This window comes from Bubalus kerabau, chromosome 13 (assembly GCF_029407905.1).
Source record: "Bubalus kerabau isolate K-KA32 ecotype Philippines breed swamp buffalo chromosome 13, PCC_UOA_SB_1v2, whole genome shotgun sequence".
In the NCBI taxonomy this organism is placed as follows: Eukaryota; Metazoa; Chordata; class Mammalia; order Artiodactyla; family Bovidae; genus Bubalus; species Bubalus kerabau.
Window position 1 is genome coordinate 59,261,046 of NC_073636.1, and position 24,509 is coordinate 59,285,554.

At 44.4% G+C, this 24,509-nt stretch overlaps 1 protein-coding gene across 1 annotated transcript; it reads left to right on the forward strand.

Annotated features, from left to right (window-relative positions):
* Positions 1-210: 210 nt before the first annotated feature.
* On the forward strand, positions 211-23,224 carry CTCFL (CCCTC-binding factor like). The gene is made up of 10 exons (XM_055544630.1): positions 211-782; positions 1,530-1,755; positions 3,650-3,820; positions 4,132-4,265; positions 8,678-8,798; positions 9,325-9,474; positions 12,610-12,770; positions 14,164-14,346; positions 22,107-22,227; positions 23,076-23,224. Exons 1-10 carry the CDS (start codon positions 219-221, stop codon positions 23,222-23,224), a joined length of 1,980 nt encoding a protein of 659 aa, XP_055400605.1. The 5' UTR covers positions 211-218.
* Positions 23,225-24,509: the final 1,285 nt, after the last annotated feature.

Sequence of the window (24,509 nt, forward strand, 5' to 3'; positions counted from 1 at the left end):
TTTCTAGACAAACACCTACTTTAGCCTAAATCCTGCTTAGCCTCAGCCCCTTCTCAGCCTAGGCTGAGTTAACTTAGTCCTGACCCATGTGAGCCCCCAAGTCTTTGGGGACTGGAACCTTATCGGGCCTTGATCAGCCCCAAAGCCTACTAGGCTGAACCCCCCACTGTGCCCACCCAGACAGACTTGCTTCTTTCTCTGACAGAGGCGGAGTCATAATGGCAGGGGCTGAGCTCTGTGTCCCCCCTGAGCAGTTCACCCAAATCAAAGAACCAGAGTTGATACCAGACAGGGCCCTGGAGGAGGAGGAAGAAGAGGAAAATGACAATGACGGGGTGTGCCGAGTAAAGGAACAGTCGGGCTCTGCGGGTTTGGCGGTGGAGAGTGCTCAGGGACCCCTCCAGACCACGATCCTGGAAGAGGTGCCAGAGCTGGTGCTGGCTGCCCCGGAGGAGAGCGAGAGGCACATCCTGACCCTGCAGACCGTGCACTTCCCCTCGGAAGAGGCTGAACTGCAGGACCTCAGCTGGCTGGATCCCCAGCAGGAGGACGAGATGCAGGTGACGGTGCACCAGGCCGGTAGTGGGGTGCAGTCGCTGGTGTGGCTCGAGGAGGCAGCCCAGCAGAGCCTGCACCAGTGTGTCCTCAATGTCCAGGAGGAGGTATACTCGCTGCAGCAGATGGAGGTGATGCAATTTCAGCTTCTGGAGGAGAATGTGACTGGGGCCGTTGAAGACTGTAAGTCTGCAGTGAGCCTGGAAGAAAGCACTGGATCCATAAAGGTACACCTGGTTTTAAGAAAAGGAAGGGGGAGCCACAAAACTATTTTTTAGAGTTCTCCTTCCCTGGGTTGGGAAGATGCCTCAGAAAGGCATGGCTACCCACTCCAGTGTTCTTGCCTGGAGAATCCCACGGACAGAGGAGCCTGGTGGGCTATAGTCCATGGAGTCGCAAAGAGTCGGAAATGACTGAGCGACTAACTTGTGCAGTATTACATATGGACAAGCGGTTTAAATTTTGTATTTTAAACACAGGGACTTCTCAGGTGGTCAGTGGTTGAGACTTCTCATTTCAGTGCAGGGGGTACAGGTTTGATCCCTGGAAGCTAAGATCCCATATGCCTTAATGGCCAAGAAACCAAAACATAAAACAGAAGCAATATGTTAACAAATTTAATAAAGACTTTAAAAATGGTCCACATCCAAAAAAAAAAAAAAAAGATTAAATTGTTACAATAAAAATATGTCCCAGAAAAATCATGGAAGAACTTGTACAGTTTTTTTAGAGTTTAAGAAGTTACACTAATTAGAATACGATAAGATCCATTGAGTTTCTAAACTGTATTAATGTTCCATTCAAACCCTTGATGCTTAATAGTTACAGTTTAAGCATTTTGGTTACAACGGGCAATTTTCTGTACTTTTTTGTGTTTTCCTCTGTGGATTTTATGGTTTCATCAAGGCGAAGAGTTAAACCAGGCTGTAATTAACAGTATTGTGCTTGTTTGAATACTTGTTTTTGTGTATTAGCTCCAGAAAGGTCAGGAAGAGGAACAGCTGCTGACTGAAGGTGGATTCACTGAAAAAGCAGAAGAGCAGTTTTTTCTTGTGGAAGCAAGGCCAGGAGATGAAGGAAGAGATGAAATTGTTCTGACATTTTCAAACTTAAATATGGAAGAACAAAAAGAAAAACCTGAACTGAGTCAAGCACACCTTGAAAAACCCAGCACTAGGAAAAATCAAAACAAGGCAAAGGGTAGGCCAGTTCATTTGGTGCAAGAAGCTCTGCAAACAGCAGGGCAACTGATTCTCTTTAGTGGGGAGAGGGCAGTTTGAGTTTGTAGTGGTTGCTTTAGTTGTTTTCAGAATGGCAGGAAACTTTGAACTCTGTATTGTGAATCAAATGCAAAAGAGTTTTGCGTTTTGTGACCAAATGTTTTAAAAGCATAGTTCCGAGACTCCCTTCTACTTAGGTGCACTTAAATAGAAGCTTGGATTTCCAAGGTGGCTCAGTGGTAAAGAATTTACCTGCTCGTGCAGGAGATGCGAGTTGGGTTGGGAAGTTGATCCCTGGGTTGGGAAGATGCCCTGGAGAAGGAAATGACAACCCACTCCAGTATTCTTGCCTGGGAAATCCCCTGAACATAGGAGCCTGGCAGGTACAGTCCATGGGGTTGCAAAGAGTCGGAAACGACTTAGCAGCTAAACAACAGCAACAGATAGAAGCTTGGGCCCCATCTGCTCCCTACTTTGCAGCCCTGGGGGCTGGGAGGTCTGATGGAGACCAAAGCAAGTGTGTCAGTGCTGGGAGATGGACAGAGTGATACCCAGAAGGCAGCCAAGACATCTTCTAAGGGGAGGGATGTTTAGGTGAGGCTAGAAAAGAGGATAAACCTGACCCTCAAAATTTATTTGTTCAGGTTTTTAAAAAGTTTAGTTTCTCTCTTATCTAAATCAAGAGATTTCACCCTTGAAATTTCAATCTTTAGCTCTTTTATAAAAAGCTGTATCTGGCCACCCTTTGTTGTTTCCTCCTTCTAGCAACAGTTGGTCAGGGCTAAAAAGTGATTCAGTTTAGAAAACCACACTGCTACCACTGTCCCTTCTTACTTGTGGTTAGCATAGTCTCAAAGTATTTTGCAATTTCTTCTTTGACCTATTGGTCCTTTAGGAGTGTATTGTTTAAATCTATATATTTGTGAATTTTCCAAATTTCTTTCTTTTATTGATTACTGACTTCAGTCTGTGATGGTCAAAGGGCAGATTATTTCTGTCTTTTAAAATTAATTGACACTTGTTTCCTGGTTTATCCTATTGTCTTTCCTGGAGAAGGTTCTATATACACCTGTGAAGAATGTATATTTTGCTCTTGTTGAGTGGAGTGTTCATAGAAGTCTATTCTGTCAAATAGGTTTGTGTTGAGTCTTCTGTTTCCTTGATATTTTGCCTAGGTGTGCTCTTCACTGTTGAAAGTGGGTTGTTGAAGTCTCCAACTGCTATTGAAGGCTCTCTTCCTACTTTCAATTCTTTCAGTTTTTGCTTCAAGTATTTTGGAGACCTATTTTTAGGTGCACATGTGTTTATAATTGTTATATCTTCGTGATGATTTGACTCTTTTACTATTATGTTCTTTTTTTTAAATGCTTTCTTATTTATTTTTGGCTGCGAGGGCTTTTCCCTAGCTGCAGCAGAGCAGGGACTACTCTCTGGTTTCCATGTGCAGGCGTCTCATCGTGGTGGCCTCTTTTGTTGTAGAGCACAGGATTCAAGGCGTGTGGGCTTTAGTAGTTGTGGTACATGGGCTTAGTTGCTCTGCAGCAGGTGGGATCTTCCTTGGATCAGGGATTGAACCCCATGTCTGCTACATTGGCAGGTGAATTCTTTCCCACTGAGTCACCCAGGAAGCCCTACATTATGTTCTTATCAGTCTCTTGTAACAGTTTTTGTTAGAGTCTATTTCATCTATTAGTATAGCCACCCAGCTTTCTTTTGGTTACCATTTGCATGGAGTGTCTTTTGTTGGGTCACCACGTTAGGTTTAAAAAAAAAAAAAAAGGATGTGCCAAGTTACTTTGATGTATTTAAGTGGAATCTGAGCACCTAAAGGAAAATGTTTACAAACACATAAATGTTGTCTCTCCCTCCTGCAGAAGTAAAACGAACCTTCCACTGCAACTTCTGCAAGTTCACGTCTTCTAGAATTTCGAGTGTCAATCGTCATATGAAAATTCACAGCACTGAAAAGCCCCACGTGTGTCACCTGTGCCTGAAGGCTTTCCGTACAGTCACCCTCCTTCGGAATCATGTCAACACCCATACAGGTAAACAGCTGAGGGGCGCATTTCCCTTGCAGGATGCGTGTTGAGACTTGTGTAAGAAGGCAAATCCACCTGTTTCTAAATTAAAATGGTGTCTTTTTTTAGACTTTAGTTTTGTCTTTTTTTCTTCCACTTTGGTTAAAAACATTGGATGGTCCAAAGATTTTTCTTATATCTCTCTGGAGCATTTGGTTTAAAGAGCCTCTTCTGAATTTTTAAATCATTTTGAGACTGAGTATCATTTATATGTGATAATTGCCTAGAAAAATTGTTGTTAAATCCTGTTTGAAAGAATAAACTGTGTGCTTTTACAGGAACCAGACCCCACAAGTGTGGTGATTGTGACATGGCATTTGTCACCAGTGGAGAACTCATCCGGCATAGACGTTATAAACACACTCACGAGAAACCCTTTAAATGCTCCATGTGCAAGTACGCTAGTGTAGAAGTAAGTTCACTCTTTGTACTTAGTGTCTTATTAAGAAGTTTCTATAAATCAAACTGCTAATAGAATCTCTTCCAATATCTCGTTCTCGTTTCTAAATTTAATTTTTAAAACATGATTTCTTTTTTTTTATTTGACACAAACTAGTGAAAGTAATATATTATGGTGTACAGATTACAAGTAATCTATGGTCCTTGAGAAATAATTCTCATATTTGTGTAAACATTCTACTCAGCATTCCATGTAGCACTCATTCCACAAAATCAAAATGTATTTGCTCTAACACAGAACACAGATCCGGTTTGAATTTTTGCTGAAATCTTTGAGCTTTCCTCAGTGGTACTTGGTTCCGTGCAAAGCAACTTGCTTGAAGATTTAAACATGGCCATTTCTGTTCTTAAGGACAGAGACCACCTTTTTGAATCTTCAGTTTTATCATAATCATTTCAACTAGATTGGTTTACTTATACATCCCAGAAAACTGAGCTCATTCTCAGTGAAATGACAGCAGCAGGGTAGGGTTACTTTTTAAATTTCTTATTTACTTATTTTTATTTTTGTCTGTGCTGGGTCTTTGTTGCTGCACGCAGGTTTTCTCTAGTTGCAGCAAGTGGGGCCTACTCTGCAGTTGTGAAGCAATAGTCTCTAGGGCGTGTGGGCTTCGGTAATTGCGGCTCCCGGGCTCTAGAGCACAGGCCCAGCAGTTGTGACTCACAGACCCGGCTGCTCCGCGGCATGTGAGATCCTCCCCGACCAGGGGTCAAACCAGTGTCCCCTGCGCTGCAAGGCGGATTCTTAACCACTGGACTGCAGTTACTTTTGAATGTCACTTTTCTGCAAGTTTTAAGGATTCTGCCGTCCAGTACAGCACATGCTGAGTCCTGAGCCCATTGTGCAAGGAAAAGACACTCGAACTCAACTAAACCAAAGGGGACAGGGAAAGTTTAAATGCAGTAGTGATGCAACTGTGTTTCATCAACTAGGAAATTTCACAGACAGTGTCAGGATTTGATTCCAAAAATAATTTTCTTTTTTGCTATTACTATTTTTAAAAATTGTTTTTCATCTGAGTTAAAGGTTGTAACTGTATAATGAAAATGTAACCAAAAGAGTATGTGTGTGTAGGGTCCAGCTGCTCGCCACTCAAAAGCCAATAAACAGGTCAGGTTGGTGGAAAGGAAAGTTTGCTTTATTTCAGGTGCTAGCATAGCCCAGTCAGTAAAGAATCTGCCTGCAATGCAGGTTCGATTCCTGGGTTGGGAAGATCCCCTGGAGAAGGAAATGGCAACCCACTCCAGTATTCTTGCCTGGAGAATCCCGTGGACAGAGGAGCCTGGCAGGCTATAGTCCATGGGGTCACAGGAGTCAGACACACTTAGGGACTAAACCACCACCACCAGCAACTTGAGGGAAAGGGTGGCGGAAGTCTGTCCAAAGGCCGACTCCCCCGACCCCGACAAGCAGAGGGTGAGAGCCTTTATAGACAGAGTTGGGGGGTAGGGAGCTACATGCAGAAATAGCAGTCATCTGTAACACTCATCTTCAAATTGGTCGTCACTGGTTGGACCAGCATCATCTTGGTTGTTTTAGGTACAGTTAATCTTCAGTTCCAGGATCCCTTTGTTCCCATTTCTTTGAGGCCATTTCTCAGAATTGTGGCAGCTCATGTCCTGGGTGCCGTCTGGTCTTCATGTAGTTAACTTTTCCACCTGGTGTTTTAGTATCTATAAGACAGTTCACAGGATATGGCCCAGAATATTGTCTATAGCCCTTGAGAAAGAACTAAAGGTCCTTCACTATGCTGAATGAAAACATCGTTATTAGTCAGTCTCTTTTGACTTTGTTTTTCTTTTGTTTCAGCATTTCTTGCTCTCTGGTTGAACTTATTCTTTGACTAAAGTTTTCCACAGACAAAAGGCAGGCACAGAACATTTCGGGGGGAGGGGAGGGGACAAGGACCATAGGATCCTGAAAGTGAAAGTGTGAGTCGCCCAGGTGTCCGGCTCCTTGTGACCCCCCATAGACTGTAGCCCCCCGGGGTCCTCTGCCCATGGAATTCTCTAGGCAAAAATATTGAAGTGGGTTGCCTTTCCCTTTTCCAGGGAATCTTCCCAAGCCAGGAATCGAACCTGGGTCTCCTGCATTGCAGGCAGAATCTTTACTGCCTGAGCCACCAGAGAAGTATAGGCTCCTGCTCCATTTCAAAAACACAAATGGGGGGTTTCACAGAATGAAGGTCTGCTCTAAGGAGGAGTAGCCCAGGTCCCCTCCCTGACATCACCCCTGTACACAAGTGCCAGCAGGAGTAAGGCTAGGGTGCAGGTATAGCCGCTTCTGAACTCCCCTCTCTCCCCATCCTCGCTTTCACAGCCGTCCAGAGAAGGTTTACACACAGCCTTCTTTGATGGGTTTTCCTGGTGGCTCAGACAGTAAAGAATCTTCCTGCAGTGCAGGAGACCTGGGTTTGATCACTGCGTCAGGAAGATCCCCTGGAAAAGGGAATGGCTACCCACTCCAGTATTCTTGCCTGGAGAATTCCACGGAGAGAGGAGCCTGGCAGGCTACAGTCTGTGGGGTCACAGAGTCGGACATGCCTATGTGACTAACACTTCTCTTTGATCATTCACACCGTGCAACGTATCAAACCTTTCGTGCTATGATTTTAAAAGTCCTTTTTGTTTTGCTTTCTGGTACACTCAAAGATACCTTTTTTTCTTCTAAAAATCTAAGCTGGGACTTCCCTGGTGGCGCAGAGGATAAAGAATCAGCCTGCCAGTGCAGGGGTTCGATCACTGGTCTGGGAAGATCCCACAGTCCACAGAGCTACTAAGCCCGTGGGCCACAGCTACTGAGCCCATGTGCCGCAACTCCCAAAGCCCGTGTGCCCAGTACCTGTGCTCTGCAACAAGAAAAGCCACAGCAGTGAGAGGCCATCACACTGCGACCAAGAGCGCCCCCACTCACTGCAGCTAGAGAAAGCCTGCCCGCAGCAGCGAAGACCCAGTCCAACCAAAAATAAATAAATGAAAATCTAAAAGCCGAATTTCTTTGGTTCGGCCCTTGTTTTCCAAGTCTTCCCCTGTTCTAGAATGTTCTCCAGGTTTGTGTGTAGTTGCTGCACATTAGGGCACCCAGCCCAGTGCAGCCCTCCTATGCTTACAAAGAGGCTGCTCAGGGCTTTCTGACATCTGTATTCCAGGCATGGGTGATTACCTTCTGTTCTACTAAAGGTAGATAAAGGCCCTAAATTAGTGATTACAGAGTAAGAACAGTTCTTGAAAGTAATAAAATAGGCAAAAAAAGATCAAATGAGAGGCGTGTCTGCCTTTTAACTGAGTAGGATACATACATTCTAATCAAATTAGAATGTAGTGTATTTTTTTTCTACTTAAATGTTACTTTTCTTCTACTTAAAAGTTACTTCTCTGGTGGTACAGAGGACAAGAATCTGCCTGCCAATGCAGGGGACACGGTTCCATCAATCCCTGATCTGGGAAGAGCCCACATGCCACGGAGCAACTAAGCCCATAGGCCACAACTACTGAAGGCTGAGCACCTAGAGCCCGTGCTCCACAGCAAGAGAAGCCACTGCAATGAGAAACCCGTGCCCCACAACCAGAGAGGAGCCCTCGTGCTCTGCAACTAGAGAAAGGCTTGTGCAGCAAAAAACACCCAATGCATTCAAAAATAAAATAAATAATTTTTTTAAAGTTACTTCTCATGGAGAAACTACTGCCGCATGGAACCTATTCTTTTGTTAAAAGATAGTTATTTCACTCTTCGCTGCGGGTTGTGGCATGTGGGATCCAGTTCCCTGACCAGGGATTGAACCTGGGCTTCCTGCATTGGGAGCGTAGAGTCCTAGCCACTGGATCACCAGGGAAATCCCTGGAACCTCTTCTTAATTACCAAGAAGGCTTTCCTCCATCCCTGGGCTGTTTAGGGTCCACAGGACTTGGAGCTGTGAAGTGCCTCCAACAGACACAGGTCCATTCAAGAGCTCATGTTTCAAGTTTCTCTATTTACACAAACAATAGTTTTGTGGCCTCTGCGCTTCTGCAGCATAATCTAAACTTTGCCGCTTTTGAGAGGATGTTGCCTTAGAAATGAAAATAAAATCGTGTTTGCACTGAGCGTCTGGATTTCCATCTTCTCTTGTAAAGCGAAGCTGAAGATGAGAGTCTCTTGATCTTTCCGCTCATTATTGCCCAAGGATCTCAGCGCACACAACTCAGATGAAGGACACCATCCAACCCAGAAAGGAAAATGAAAGGCTTAGCGTGTTTTCCGGGGTGTGAAATGGGCTCTGATGTTAACGTTGGACTCATTTACATATCTTTTATAATGCTGCTTTATTCAAGAGTCCGCAGGTTTCACGTTTCCATTGCAATAAATATCTTTCATTTGTTTACCAGGCGAGCAAGTTGAAGCGCCACATCCGCTCGCACACGGGTGAGCGCCCCTTTCAGTGCTCCCTCTGCAGCTACGCCAGCAAAGACACCTACAAGCTGAAGCGGCACATGAGAACACATTCAGGTAGGACTTTCTCCTGCTTAAGGCCAAATAGGTAAAGCATTGCTTTCTCTGAGGGCTTCCCTGTAAAGAACCCGCCTGCCAACACAGGAGACACAAGAGACGCGGGTTCCATCCCTGGTTCAGGAAGATCCCCTGGAGGGGGGCATGGCCACCCACTCCAGTATCTTGCCTGGAGAATCCCATGGACAGAGGAGCCTGGCAGGCTATAGTCCATGGGGTTGCAAAGAGCTGGACATGACTGGGTGAGTGAGCACACAGGCACGCATGGGTCTTGAACCATGAGCAGCCACCAGATGTTAGGAGAGTCGCTCCCTCTGGCCCACTGTCCACACAGCTGGACATGATGTTGTCCGGCTTGATTTAGGAATCTTGCGCTCATTGGAGAGTCAAATGTAGGATGAAGGAGCTGAAAAGGGAATATTGGGGGGAAAGAAAGGCTTTCAGCCCCAGGTGTCCTTTGGGGAGCACCAGGGTTTTCGGGGTGGAGCGCCTCAGCAGAGGGTCACTGCTGTCTTCCATGTCCCAGGTGAAAAGCCCTACGAGTGCCACATCTGCCATGCCCGCTTCACCCAGAGCGGGACCATGAAGATGCACATCCTGCAGAAGCACAGCGAGAACGTCCCCAAATACCCGTGCCCGCACTGCACCACCGTCATCGCCAGGAAGAGCGACCTGCGTGAGTGTCTGGCACCCAGAACTTCCTTTATTGTTCTTTTCATTGGCGTGTAGTTGCTTTGAGCTTCCCCGGTGGCTCAGACAGTAAAGAATCTGCTTGCATGCAGGAGCCCTGGGTTCAATCCTGGGATCAAGAAGATCCTCTGGAGAAGGAAATGGAAACCCACTCCAGTATTCGTGCATGGAGAATCCCATGGACAGAGGAGCCTGGCAGGCTACAGTCCATGGGGTTGCAAGACTTGAATATGACAGAGCCACGAAGACTTTCACTTTTCACAGCTGCTTTACAGTACAATGTGACTTAGCTATATGTATTCATATATCCCCTCCTTCTTGAGCCTCTCTCCCACCCCGCCCCATCCTACCCTTCTGGGTCAATCCCACTAGGTTACCCCAGAGCACTGAGCTGAGCTCCCTGTGCTGTACAGCAGCTTCCCACTAGCTATCTGTTTTACACATGATACTGTATACATGTCAGTGCTACTGACTTCTTTTGGCTGCACTGTGTGCAGCTCTGGGAAACTTGAGGAGCCCTGGGCCTGATGCCAGGGAGGCAGTAGGATTCAAGAACTGCTCCTGGGGTTGGGTTGGGGTTTGTTTGTTTGTTTTTTTTGGTTGCTGTTTTTTTTTTTTTCAGCGGTCCTATGGTGCCATCTTGTGGCTATATCGCATAATTGCAGTTTCAGAGTTTGGTCCAGGTCCAGTCTAGGTACACAGATGAGCTCTCACAGGCATTAGAGCTCACAATGGGCTTTCTCCAGGTGTTTCTTGGCTCTGTATTGGGTCTGTTTTTTTTACAAATGACGAAGGGGATCAGAGACAGAAAGCGAACTTACCCCAGAGTCCCATGACCAGAATGCCAGGACATGGCCTCGTTGCAGATTCTGAATCTTTTATCAGTGTTCTGTCCAGTGACACTCAGTAAGCTTTTCTTAACCCCCTGCTGTGACCCTGAAAAGTTCTGGGAACTAAAGGTACAAAAGTAAGAAGTGAGACATGGTTCTTTCCATAAGGAACTTGCTTCAGTGAAACAGTCCTCTTCCTGTGACATGAAATCCACATTGTGACCAGGTAAACCATCATAACAGAGGAGGCACCTTGAGCACGTCTGAGTGCCGGGTTGAGAGCTGGGATCATATGCCACCTTCAGGGGAAACTGGCTGTAGTTGGTGTCAGGGGTGGGGGACAGGTAGAGTGAGTGAGCCAGCCTCTCTCCTTTGTTCCAGGGTTCCTGGTCCCTCAGTTGCCACTGCCTCTGTCCTCTTCCTAAAACACGTAACACTGTGATGCTCAGAATATGCCAGCAGAGATAGAGTCCCCAGTTTGCCCGGAGAAACTCTAGAGATGAGAGACACTATTTTGAAAACATTTCTGAAAGGGTAAAGGTGTTTAGTGAAGCCTTAGCTTTTATTTTTCTTCAAAATCTTTGTCAGTTTCAAAACAGAGCCCAGCGGGACCTTGTAGGGTGTGAATCATGAGCCAGTTGCCAAGAAGGGACATTTTCGACACCACCACCAAGAAATACAGGCTATGGCCCATCTGAGTCAGTGACACCCTCCATACATGTCACGAGATGTTCTGTAAACAAGCCAAGCTCAGCCTTCCTTCTTGTCTCTATAGGAGACACCAAGCTGTTTAAATGACTGAATCGGCACACCTGACGTGTGTACCTCCACCCAGCAGTTGTTGATTTTAGTTTAGCCTCTGACACAAAGGATCACAAAGCCAACTTGTGCTAGACTCAGTTGACAAGAAATTATCTTAGAGTGTGTCTGTCAATTATGACATATGAAAAATCAGAGGCTTGACATCTAACAGAATGGGCTTTTACATCAGAATACAGAGGTTAGGGACTTCCCTGGTGGTCCAGTGGTTAAGACTCAGAGATCCCAATGCAGGGGTCCAGGTTTGATCCTTGATCAGAGAACTAGATCCTGCATGCCCCAACTAAGACCTGGTGCAGCCAAATAAATATATATTTTTTTAAATTATGCAAAAATTGCAGAAGTTATATCTTTGTTACGTAAAACCATCCTAGGCGACAGAGTGGTAAAGAACCCACCTGCCGATGCAGGAGACGCAAGACACGGGTTCTATCCCAGAATCGGGAAGATCCCTTGGAGAAGGAAATAGCAACCCATTCCAGTATTCTTGCCTGAGGAGCCTGGTGGGCTACAGTCCATAAGGTTGCAAAGAGTCGGACACAGTCAGCATGTGCACAGACACGCACATAAAACCATCTTACCATTATCCTAAAAATCCAGCCACACAGTAAGGCTCTCCAAGTGCTTTGTTTAATGAACGTGTTGGGTCCGATATGTCCTGCCTTATGTGCTTAACTCCGTGAGAAAGAATATTAGCATGAGATGTCAGTACACTGTGCATTTAAAGCAGCAGTTTTCAGCTGAGAATGACTTTATGGCTGGGGAGGTGGGCATTTGACAGTATCTGAAGGCACTTTGGCTATCACCCTGGGGAGGAAGGGATGTGACTGGTGCTAGAGGGTGGAGGCCAGCAATGCTGCTAAACATACATCCTGCAGCACCCAGGGTGCCGCCACCCCGCCCAGGAAGAAATCAGCCAGCTTCAAGTGTTACTACCAGCAGACCCCATTCTATTGCACTTTGCATTATTGTGCTCCTCAGATGCTGTGTTTTTTACACACTGAACGTTTGTGGCAACCCTGCATTGAGCAAGTCTATATGCACCATTTTTTTCCGACTACATCTGTTCACTTCTTGTCAGTGTATCACATTTTGGTATAAATCTCACAATATTTCAAATCCTCCACCAGCAAAAAGATTATGACTTGCTGAAGGCTCCGATGACAATTATCATTTTTTAAAGCAGTAGTTTTAAATTAAAGCGTGTATCTAGGTTTTTAGACACAATGCTACTGCACACTTAATAGACGATAGTCTGGCATAAACATAAGATTTATAGGTACTGGGAAGCAAAAACATCCATGTATTAATATTTGCTTTATTTGGTTTATTGTAATGGTCTGAAAGGGAACCTGCAGTATCTCTGAGGTCTGCCTGTAGTTCCAAGGCTGAGAAACTCGACTTGAAGGGTAGGGGAAAATCGACCTCACAGAAAATAACTTCTTGTACGTGATGCTCCATGATGCTTTTAGGTGTCCATTTGCGCAAACTGCACACATACGAAGCTGCAGAGATGAAGTGCCGTTACTGCCCTGCTGTGTTCCACGATCGCTACACTCTGATCCAGCACCAGAAAACTCACAAAAATGAGAAGAGATTCAAGTGCGACTACTGCAGCTACGCCTGCAAGCAGGTGCTGTGTATCGGGGCCCGGCAGGCACTGGGGGGCGGGGGATGCAAGAAGGAGGGCTGGAGTGGGGTTCTCTTCCACTTTGAACATATTCTGGAAAATAGTGCCTTCCATAAAAGAGACTATTCAGGATAGCCAAAAGACAGCTGTGCGTGAGCCAAGAGTTGTTTTTACAGCGTGGGTTCAAAAGCGTGGCTCACAGACCCCTTGAGGTCCTTGAAGCCAATCAGAAGCATAAGGTCAAAGTCACTGTCATTAAGTAGTCATGCTGCCAACACACTCTCTGCCCTTTGGCTATGTGACGTTGGCATCGATGGTGCAAAAGCAGGGGGGCTGCCCGAACATGAGTCAGAGCAGCCACACCAAGCAGGACTGTTGTGTGTCTTGTTTTTTAACTAATTTGCGAATGTTTGGTTGTGCCGGGTCTTTGCTGATGCATGTGCCTTTCTCAAGTTGTGGACATTGGGAGCTACGCTCTAGTTGCAGCGCGTGCGGTTCTCCTCGCGGTGGGTTCCCGTTGCAGCACACGGGCTCTAGGTGCACAGGCTCAGTAGTTGCGGCACGTCAACTCAGTTGTCCCACCGCATGTAGGATCTATATTTTTGTCTTGATTCCCCAAATGAGTTACTCATAGAAATCTTAGTTAAAATTTCTGGTGATTTCTTTGCTGAGAACAATGATTTTCACCACTGTGCTTTTAAATCAATATGGAGATTTGCTGTACACCGTCGGGTAATAGCCAGGAAAACGTTTAGATGCTTAACTTCCTTCGACCCCCAAATAGCCGCTGAATTGAAACTCTTAAGGACAGGTTTTCAAGTTTGCAGGATCTGTCTGCTCTTTGTAAACTTGGATCATGGCAAATAATTATAGAAATGAGGTTGCAGCTACATGAACTCTTCTGGAGAGGAAATTGATTTCGGTTTCGCTCTTCCAAGTGTGGTCTGCCTCATCCCCCCGGGAGTGAAGGACCGGCTGGGATTAATCGTGAGAACTTGGTAACCTGGGGGCAAGGACCGGGTAAGACCTTGCTTCCTAGAGGCCATACTGTGCAGCTTCCATGGTAGAGCTGTGTTGAGAATGCATTGGCTTTGTTTTTTCTTAAAAATGCACACATCTTTGGAGGAGGGGGGAGAGGTATGCAGTTAATAATGGGGCTTCCCCAGTGACTCAGCAGGAAAGAATCCGCTGCAATGCAAGAGATGCAGGTTCAATCCCTAGGTCAGGAAGATGCCCTGGAGGAGGAAATGGCAACTCATTCCAGTATTCTGCCGGCTGCAGTCCATGAGATCACAAAGAGTCAGACATGACTGAGTGACTAAACACACACAATACATAATGCCCGATACTAAAAAATTGTCAGTAGCTAAGCCTGTTTGTTTTCCTTGCCTTCCAGGAACGTCATATGACAGTTCACATACGTACCCATACCGGAGAGAAGCCGTTTGTCTGTCTCGCCTGCAATAAATGTTTCCGACAGCAGCAGCTTCTAAATGTGCACTTCAAGAAATACCACGATGCCAATTTCGTCCCGACTGTTTACGAATGCCCCAAGTGTGGCAAAGGTTTTTCCCGCTGGGTAAGCTCACTCAAGTCACAATAAATCCTCCTTGAAAAGATCCCGGGATCCCCCAGGCACAGTGTCAACCCAGGCAGTTTAAACCTGATTATAGAAACTTGCTGTGATTTAAGATAGCATCTGTCATGCCTTAGGAAAGTGGTTATTAGTTTTTTGGAGTCACGAAAGTCTTGGAAATCTTATATAAATGTGCGGTCTCCCTTCTGTGGAAAAAGACAATTCTGCAGACAGAATCTTGCAAATGGCTTTAGGGAGTCCTCAGACTAAAGAACTCCTGCTTCTCAGGTAACATTTTAAAGAATTGTCCTTGTGGATTCGATTTAGGCTACTTCATAGAGAGAATGCTGTTTTTCATACGTTTTGTAGATATTCTTAGACTCATGCCACTGGTACTATGCTGAGAAATACACTTCCTCTTCTATTTATCATTTTTTAGATGTTGTATTAGTTATCTATGGCATAATGAATTACCCGCAACGTACTGGCTTAACACAACCCACATTTGTCCTGTCTCATTTTCTGTGGGTCAGGAAGTTGGCCTGGCTCTGGCTCTGGGTCTGTCATGGGTCGCAATCAGCATGTTGTCAGGGCTGCAGTCATTTGACAGCTTGACGAGGGCTGGAGGGACCACTTCCAAGTTGGCGCCCTCAATATTGGCTGGAGGCCACAGTTCCTAATCACATGGACCTCTCCATTGGGCTGCTCAAGTATCCTCATAACCAGAGCGAGTGAGAGATAGCAAGGAGGAAGCCATGCTGCCTTTTGTCCCCTAGTCTTAAAAGTGACACGACCCTACTTCTATTCATTGCAAATGCATCACATAATTCAGGCCCTATTCCAGGGATGGGGGATGAGTCCCTTTTGAAAGAAAAAAGTGTCAATTTATGGACATTTTAAAAGCACCAGAGATGATTAGCCAGATTCCTAGATATAATATAAGCTTCACTCTAACTTTATAAAAGTTTAAAATGATCTGAATTTGGCTGTTTTACGGAGGAAACTGTCTTTCCTCTTAAGAGACGATGGTAGGGTCGTTGTGTGTTTGGGTAGTGTCATGGGACAGTTTTAGAGTGTTAATGCTAAAACTTCAGAATTTCAAACAGAAGCAGTGGCAGTGCTCCAGAAACAGTGTCATTCATGCTGAGTTAAAATTGTAAAGAAGCCACAGGGAAACAGAGAAAAGAATAAGTCAGCCTCATAGACTCCTTCAGAACATAAAATCAGAAGTTTTGAAACTTTTCCTCCTATTCAAGCAAGCACATTGGGGCTTACCTCTAGACTATATAAAGAACTTTTACAGCTCAATAATAAAAAGATAAGTATTCTATTAAAAACAGGCAAAGGATCTAAGTAGACATTTCTCCAAAGAAGATATACAGATAAACTATAGGCTTGTGAAAAGATTCCTCACTAAGGAAATGCAAAGCAGAATGACGGTGAGTTACCCCATGGGACAGCCATCAGGATAACTGTTATTAAAGAAGACAGATAACAAAAGATGTGTGGAGATTGGACCCCTCATACACTACTGATGAAATTTTTAAATGATGAGGTCACCTTGTAAGATAGCCTGGCATGTCCTCAAAAAGTTAAACGTAGAGTTACCATGTAACCTGGCGATTCCACACCGAGTCATGTACCCCAAAGAAGTGAAAGCTTATGACTACACAAAAATGTGTACACAGCCGTTCACAGCAGCATTATTCATTAAGAAGTGGAAACTGCCCAAATGTCCATCAACTAACAGATAAAATGCTGCCCATCCGTTTGATAGAATATTTGTTGTTGTTGTTCAGTCGCCAAGTTGTGTCCAACTCTTAGGGACCCTGTGGACTGCAGCACGCCAGGCTTTCCTGTCCCTCACCATCTCCCAGAGTTTGCCCAAGTTCATGTCCTTTGAATCAGTAATGCCATCCAACCATCTCATCGTCTGTCACCCCCTTCTCATGCGCTGTCTTTCCCAGCATCAGGGTCTTTTACCAGTGAGTTGACTCTTCACATCAGGCAGCCAAAGTATTGGAGCTTGAGCTTCAACTTCAGCAACAGTCCTTCCTATGAATGTTCAGAGTTGATTTCCTTTAGGATGGACTGGTTTGATCTCCTTATAGTCCAAGGGACTCTCAAGACTCTTCTCAAACACCACAGTTCAAAAGAATCAATTCTTCAGTGCTCAGCCTCCTTTATGGTTCAACTCTCACATCTATACATGACTACTGGAAAAACCATAGCTTTGACTATATGAACCTTTGTCCACAGAATAATGTCTCTGTTTTTTAATATGCTGTCTAGGTTTGTCATAGCTTTTCTTCCAAGGAGCAAGCGGCCTTTAATTTCATGGCTGTAGTCACCATTCACAGTGATTTTACAGCCCAGACCTATTTACAGCAGTTTCTTTTATACAGTACATCATGTCCAGCTAACAAGAAAAATTCCAAGGCATGCCAAAGAGCAAAAATAAATAAATAAAAATTTGAAGAGAGAGAGCATCAGGAGGGCCAGGGACCTTGGAATTATCAGACCAGGAGTTTAAAACAACTATGATTCATATGCTAAGAGCCCTAACAGAAAAAATAGGCAGCACACCATGGAAGCTGAGCTGGAAATCCTAAGAAAGAACTGAAAAGAAATGCTGGAGATCAATACACTGTAACAGAAATGAAGAATGCTCTGATGAATGAAGTCAAAGAAGAACCAAATGAGTAGAGAAATATTCCAGGTTTATGGATAAGAAAATTTAGTATCATCAAGGTGTCACCTATAGACTCAGTGCAATTCCCATCAGAGTCTTGGCAAGTTACTTTGTGGTTACTGACAAACTGATTCCAAGGTTTACAGAGAGAGCAGAAGACCCACAATATCGAAGGAGGAAATATAAAGCCTTAGGGACTTCCCGGGTAGTCCAGGGGTTAAGAATCTGCCTTCCAGTGCTAGGGACACAGGTTCGATCCCTGGTCAGTGAACCAAGACACATGCCGCAGGGCAACTCAGCCCTGGTGTCACAACTACTGAGCCACATGGTCTAGAGTTCCCAGGACGCAACAAGGGATCCCGAGTTGCTGCAATTAAGACCCGATGCAGCCAAATAAATAAATAAACTTTTTTTAAATATAAAAAACTATTAAAAAATAAAACTTCAGACAGCGTGATATTGGTGCAAGAACAGACCCAACAGATCAATGGAACAGAATAGAGACCCCAGAAATAGACCTCCAAAAACACAATCAGCTGATCTTTGAAAAAGGAGCAAAAGCAAGACATTGGAGAAAAGATAATCTTTTCAACAAATGATGCTGAAGCAATAGGACACCCACGTGCAAAAAAAAAAAAAAAAAAAAATCAAGATCCAGGCCTTACACTCTTCTAAAAATTAGCTCAAAATGGATCACAGACTTTAAGGTTAAAAAAAAAAAAAAAAAAAAAGCTGTAAAATTTCTAGAGTATAACATAGGGGGAAAAGTTCCAGATGACCTTGGTATGGTGATGTCTTTACAGAAAAAACACCAAAGACATGATCCATGAGAGAAATAACTGATATACAACGGGCTTCAGTAAAGTTAAAAACTTCTGTGAAAGACTATGTCAAAAGAAGGAGCACAGAAGCTACAACCTGGGAGAAAATATTTGCAAATGTCACATCTGATAAAAGATTTATCCAGAATACAAAGAACTCTTAAAACTTAACCACGAGAAAACGACCCAATTAAAAAATGGACCAAGGATTTTAACAGACACCTCACCGAAGAAGAAATTTGTCATTGTTCAGTCGTTAAGTCAAGTCCGACTGTTTGCAACCCGGCGGTCTGTGACACTCCAGGCTCCTCTGTCTTACACTGTCTCCCAGAGTTTGCTTAAATTCATGCCCATTGAGTCAGTGATGCATCCAACCATCGCATCCTCTGTTGCCTTCTTCTTTTGCTTTCAGTTTTTCCCAGCATCAGGGTCTATTTCAGCGAGTCGGCTCTTCACACCAGATAGCCAAAGTACTGGAGCTTCAGCATCAGTCCTTCCAATGAATATTCAGGATTGATTTCTTTCTTTTAGGATTGACAAAGGTCCATCTAAAGGTCAAAGCTATGGTTTTTCCAGTGGTCATGTATGGATGTGAGAGTTGAACTATAAAGAAAGCTGATTGCGGAAGAATTGATGCTTTTGAACTGTGCTGTTGGAGAAGACTCTTGAGAGTCCCTTGGACTGCAAGGAGGTCCAACCAGTCCATCCTAAAGGAAATCAGTCCTGAATGTTCATTGGAAGGACTGATGCTGAAGCTAAAACTCCAATACTTTGGCTACCTGATGTGAAGAACTGACTCATTTGAAAAGACTCTGCTGCTGGGAAAGATTGAAGGTGGAAGGAAAAGGGGATGACAGAGGATGAGATGGTTGGATGGCATTACCGACTCAATGGACATACGTTTGAGTAAACTCCTAGAGTTGGTGATGGACAGGGAGGCCTGGCGTGCTGCAGTCCATGGGGTCACAAAGAGTCGGACACGACTGAGCGACTGAACTGAACTGAACTGACTGGTTTGATCTCCTTGCAGTCCAAGGGACTCTCTAGAGTTCTCCAGCACTACAATTTGAAAGCATCAATTCTTCAGCACTCACCCTTCTTTATGGTCCACCTCTCACATCTGTACATGTCTACTGGAAAAACCATAGCTTTAACTAGATGGACCTTTGTCAGCAAAGTGATGTCTCTGCTTTTTAATACACTAAGTTTGTCACAGTTTTTCTTCCAAGGAGCAAGTGTCTTTTTTAATTTCATAGCTGCAGTCACCATCCTCAGTGATTATGGAGCCCAAGAAAATAAAATCTGTCACTGGTTCCACTTTTCCCCCGTCTATTTGCTGTGAAGTGATGGGACCGGATGCCATGATCTTCTTAGAAGGCTATACAGATGGCAAATAAGCCCATGAAAAATTATTCCCCATCATATGTCATCAAGGAAATGCAAATTCAAACAATTGCTATTTTACCAAAACATGTATAATAGCTTGTTAGAATAAAAGTCATTTTGTTTAATACTTTAAAAAAATGAGATGCCACGACACACCTGTTGGAGCAGCCAAAATCCAGAACACTGACAATACCAGATGCTGGCCAGGATGTGGAACAACAGGAACTGTCATGCATTGCTGGGGAAAGTGTGAAACAGAGCAGCCACTTTGGAAGACAGCTTGGAAGTTCCCTGCAAAAGTAAATGTACTCGTACAGTACAATCCAGCAACCCTGTTCTTTGGTATTTACCCCCAAAGAGCCGAAAGGGTATATTTACATACAAACCTGCTCACAGGTGTTTATAGCAGCTTTACTCATAATAGCCCAATTCGGAAGCAACCAAGGCTTCCTCGAGTAGGTGGATGGACACAAAACTGCAGTGCATCCAGAAAGTGGGATATTATTCAGTGCTAAAAAAGAATGAGCCATCAAACCATAAAAAAAGACACAGAGGAACTGTACATGCTCATTAGGTGAAAGAAGCTGTCTGAAAAGACTACAGATTGTATGATTCCAACTACATAACTCTCTGGAAAAGGCAAAACTCTGGAGACAATAAAAAGATCAATGGCCTCCAAGGGTTGGGCTTGATGGAGGAACGAATAGGCACAGAACAGGATTTTTAGGACAGAAAATCTCTACCTCCCTCTCAATGTTGCTGAGAATGTAAAACTACTCCAAAAACAACAACAAAAGCAACAACAACAAAACTCGGTGTAAATAAATGAAAGCATATCTGGATACTCCAATTTAATTTTTTTTAAGTGGCAGAGAACAGTGGACACAGCAGGAGAAGGGGAGGGTGGGACGGATGGAGAGCGTGGAATTGACATATATACGCTACCGTGGGTAAACTGGTTAACAGTGGGAAGCTGCTGTATACTTCAGGGAGCTCAGCTCAGTGCTCCATGATGACCTAGAAGGGTGGGGTGGGGGGGTGGTAGAGAGGTCCAGAAGGGAGAGGATATGTGTACACCTGTAGCTGATTCAGGCTTACCCGGTGGCTCAGCGGTAAAGAACCCACCTGTGATGTAGAAGATGCAGGAGACGTGGGTTTAATCCCTGGGTCGGGAAGATCCCCTGGAGGAGGGCATGGCAACCTGCTCCAGTATTCCTGCCTGGAGAATCCCATGGACAGAGGAGCCTGGCAGGCTGCAGTCCACAGGGTCACAAAGAGTTGGACACGACTGAGCACGCGGGCATGCACAGCTGATTTACGTTGCTGCACAGCAGAAACTGACAACACTGTAAGGCAGTCCATGCTCCAATCAAAAGTAAGTGATTCACAGACTGCCTGTCTTTAACACACAGTGGACCCTGTGTATTCCTCAAGGTGGGAATACTTGAGTGGGTGCCAGAATGTCACCCCGCTTCCTCCCCAGAAAGGACCCCCACTCTGGATTCAGAGTACCAGGGGCCTCCTCTCTTGAGAATCATTTCCCCGACACAAATGTTTGTTGTATTATTACACTTTGCTCTCTGGGCCCTAAATGGTGATGTGTGCTAAGTCACTCAGTCATGTACGACTCGGCGAGCCTGTGGATTGTAGCCCACCAGGCTCCTCTGTCCATGGAACTCTCCAGGCAAGAATACTGGAGTGGGTTGCCATTTTCTTCTCCAGGGGATCTTCCTGACTCAGGGATTGAACCCTCATGTCTTGTCTCATGCATTTGAAGGCGAGTTCCTTACCACTAGCGCCATCTGGGAAGCCCCAAATATCGATATGTTTACTTAAAATCTTACCCCACTTACTTTTTAAAGGCTGGATGTTTTTGTTTGTTCATTAAAAACTGGTATCGGGGTCCTTAGCCATGAACTTCGTGACGTTGTTGGGAAGTCGTAGATGGAGATTTATGAACTTTGCTGGGGGTGGGGGAGCCATTGCTTTTTATCATATTCACAGAAGAATCTTTGACTCCAAAAGGCTTGGTTTTACATCCATTATCATTTTATTAACCAAGGATTGGTACACTTTTTTTCTGTAAAGGGCCAGAATGTAAATATTTTCAGCTTCACAGACCAGTTTCTGTCCCAGCTACTCAAGTCTGCTGTTGAAGCAGTGTTCCAACCCCTATGGCTAAGCATAGAATGAAAGAAATTTAAATAATATTTCCCCTCCCCTGACATGTGAATCCTCCCTCCTTCTCCCCACACACCAGGACGGCCCTTAGCACCACACTGAAGTCAAAATGGAAATTAGGAGGCGTGTTTTATATAATGGACGTATTTAATGACATGCTGCCAATGTCTTACTTTAGTTTATGAACTTGTCAGATAGTGTAAGTGTTCTCACTTACTTTAGATCATCCTGAGTGTTTGCTGACAAAAATGTATGGTTAATAGGTCTGATATGAAAGCTCTGAGCTGCCTTTTTAACTCCACATGTTGTACAATCTTAATACCTTCCGGGGGGAAGCTGACAGCACAATGAAACATACATGGAATATCACTGATTTTCATAAAATCCAGGATCCAGTCTTTAAATTTTCAAGCCTCGCTTCATAGAGTAAAGACAGTCCAGAAAAATAAATGTTGTCTTCTCACTGACGCCTATGATTTTTAAAATAGTTAAAGACAAGCTGGATTTTGGCTAGACCTAAACACAACAGAAAGCAGTCTCCTTTAAAAAGTTGTCTTGTTTGTACAAACTGTGTGAGGCACGTGCTCTTCCCTGCGTCCTGTCTCTTTGCCGTGGGTTTTCCAGGCCATTCCTGGCAACAATGACTTGCCCCCTGCTGTGTCGTTTCCCTCTCCCCTCTACAGAGCAACATGCACAGACACTCCAAAAAATGTAACTCTGGGCAGGAAAAGCCGACCCCCGTGGAAAAAGAAAGAGCAGTGAAGAGGAAGCCCGCCAGCCCAAGAGAGCCAGCCAAGGAAGACGGTACCTCCTTTTAAACCAGTCGGGTTTTATTCCACAGTGGTTTCTGGTTGTACGTTTCCCTGGGTGGCGGGAGTTACTGTGAAAGGGAACCCTCAGTGCCTGACTTGGGAAGGCACCTGGTCCTACCAGTGTTGATACTGCCGCCGCAGTGGGTGGGTTGGTAAAGTGGGGGTAATAATGGCAGTGAGGAATCGGAGAGGAATGAGCCTGGGGGCCTGGTGGATCCACACTCTCATCTCATGGGGTCCTGGCTGGACCTGTGAGCCAGGCGGTGACGTCCTTGGCCACTCTGGTGGACTGTCCCTGGGCCTGATGGAGCTGATGGCCACCATGTCCATCTCCTGGGGCTGCTACAGCAGATGACTGTGTTGTTGTCATTGTTAGTCACTCAGTCGTGTTCGACTCTCTGTGACCCTGGACTGCAGCACTAGACTGCCCTGTCCTTCACCATCTCCCGGAGCTTGCTCAAATTCATGTCCATTGAGTCGGTGATGCTATCCAACCATCTTGTCCTCGGCCTTCCCCTTCACTTGCCATGAATTTCCCAGCATCAGGGTCTTTTCCAGCACTTCGCATCAGGTGGCCGAAGTATACTCCTTCCACCGAGTATTCCCAGTTGATTTCCTTTAGGATTGACTGGTTTGATTTCCTTGCTGTTCAGAGGACTCTCCGGAGTCTTCTCCAGCACCACATTTGTACTGTTCTATAAACGGAAGGATTGCTTTCTAAAACACTTACTGCTGTGCTAAAAATTCAGCAGTCACTTCCAAGATACAGTTGCACCATCTATCAATTTTAACTTCTCAGCTTTATTTTAAATATACCAATCCTGTGCCTTTTTCCCCAAGAAGCTACAGCCAAGGAGGTATCCCTGGTGAGTGAAGAGCTGTACCCAGGAGAGATGGTGCCCATTGACTTCTTAGAAGCCAAGACCGGAAGTGAGGACCTGGAGCAGAACCTGACCTGTGACATGATCCTGGCCTTGATGGATAAGTGACAGGAGGCAGGGTTCAGCCTCACAGCCACGGAATTCTTACATAGAGTTACAAGGTTTTAGCACTGTGTTTGAAACAATTGAATTCATCATAGGGAATTATCATAATTTTTTCTAGAGCTTGTGGTAGTGCCTAGAATTGTTTGCCTATTTTCAACTGGATGTTGCAAAACATTGCAGGTATTTGATAAAGGGCACAAATCCTGAATTGGAGGATAAAACCTCAAACCTATGAATTCATTTGCTTGATGCAGACAACATGGCCCATGATGAACGAGCAATAATTTTTGGATAATAGTTATTTCCATCATAGTATACACTATTTTAGTGCTTCAGCAAATAGTGTCAAACATGGGAAAGTGTAGGTTATGTTGTACACACCCATGGTATTTCTGATATTATGAGTTTTAACGTTAAAGACTACTTTTATGTCCATTTTTTTAATATAAATAAATTTTCTGTAAAATTTAAGGCTGAATTTAAAGTTATATAATAAAATGTAATGCTTTTAGTTAGTTTTAAATTCAACATGAAATATCCTAATGTTATTTTAAGAACCAAATAGAAATAAGAAACTTTAAACTGGAAAATGATGAGTAAATTTTTTTACTTTAGTTGATGAGCAAGACTCGATTTTAGATTTTGTATTCTTTCTTCATGTCATTCTTTGGCAAGTATGAAACCCCTCCCCCCCCATTATATTCCATTATTGCTTATTAATTACTAGATCAATTGGTCACCCTTTTGTCTTGCTAAAACACCTTTGTTTATATTTTTAAATAATTGGCAGAGAAAAAACAAAAATCCAATAAGGCAAATGTGTACCTGTAAAGAATGTGTACTTTTTTAGAGCTCCCTATAATGAGTATTTCTCTTTTGCCAATTGAATTTTCCCACATTTGAGTAGCACATGAAATGCCTCTTTTACTTAAAATTAACTAATACCTATCTTTATAGTGAGGGTTTCCCATGTGGCTCAGGGTACAGAACCCGCCTGCCAATGCAGGAGACGCAGGTTCGATCCCTGGGAGGGAAAGAGCTCCTGGAGGAGCAAATGACAGCCCACTCCAGTATTTTTGCCTGGAGAGTCCCATGGACAGAGGGGCCTGTTGGGCTGCAGTCCCTGGGGTTGCAAAAGAGTCAAACATGACAGCAACTAAACAAGAACAGTCTTTATACTGAGTCATATTTTTCTTAGCACAGCAACTGCTTTTGCTGTGAACTCTTCCCCTCCCATATTTTAAAATCATTGATAGGCCCTAAATTCTTTTTTTTTTAGCTTTATTGA

Coding starts and splice junctions, on each gene's coding strand:
- CTCFL (XM_055544630.1), top strand. CDS start 219: ATGGCAGGGGCTGAGCTCTGTGTCCCCCCTGAGCAGTTCACCCAAATC. Junction 783..1,529: donor AAAGCACTGGATCCATAAAG/GTACACCTGGTT, acceptor TTTGTGTATTAG/CTCCAGAAAGGTCAGGAAGA. Junction 22,228..23,075: donor AGAGCCAGCCAAGGAAGACG/GTACCTCCTTTT, acceptor TTTTTCCCCAAG/AAGCTACAGCCAAGGAGGTA.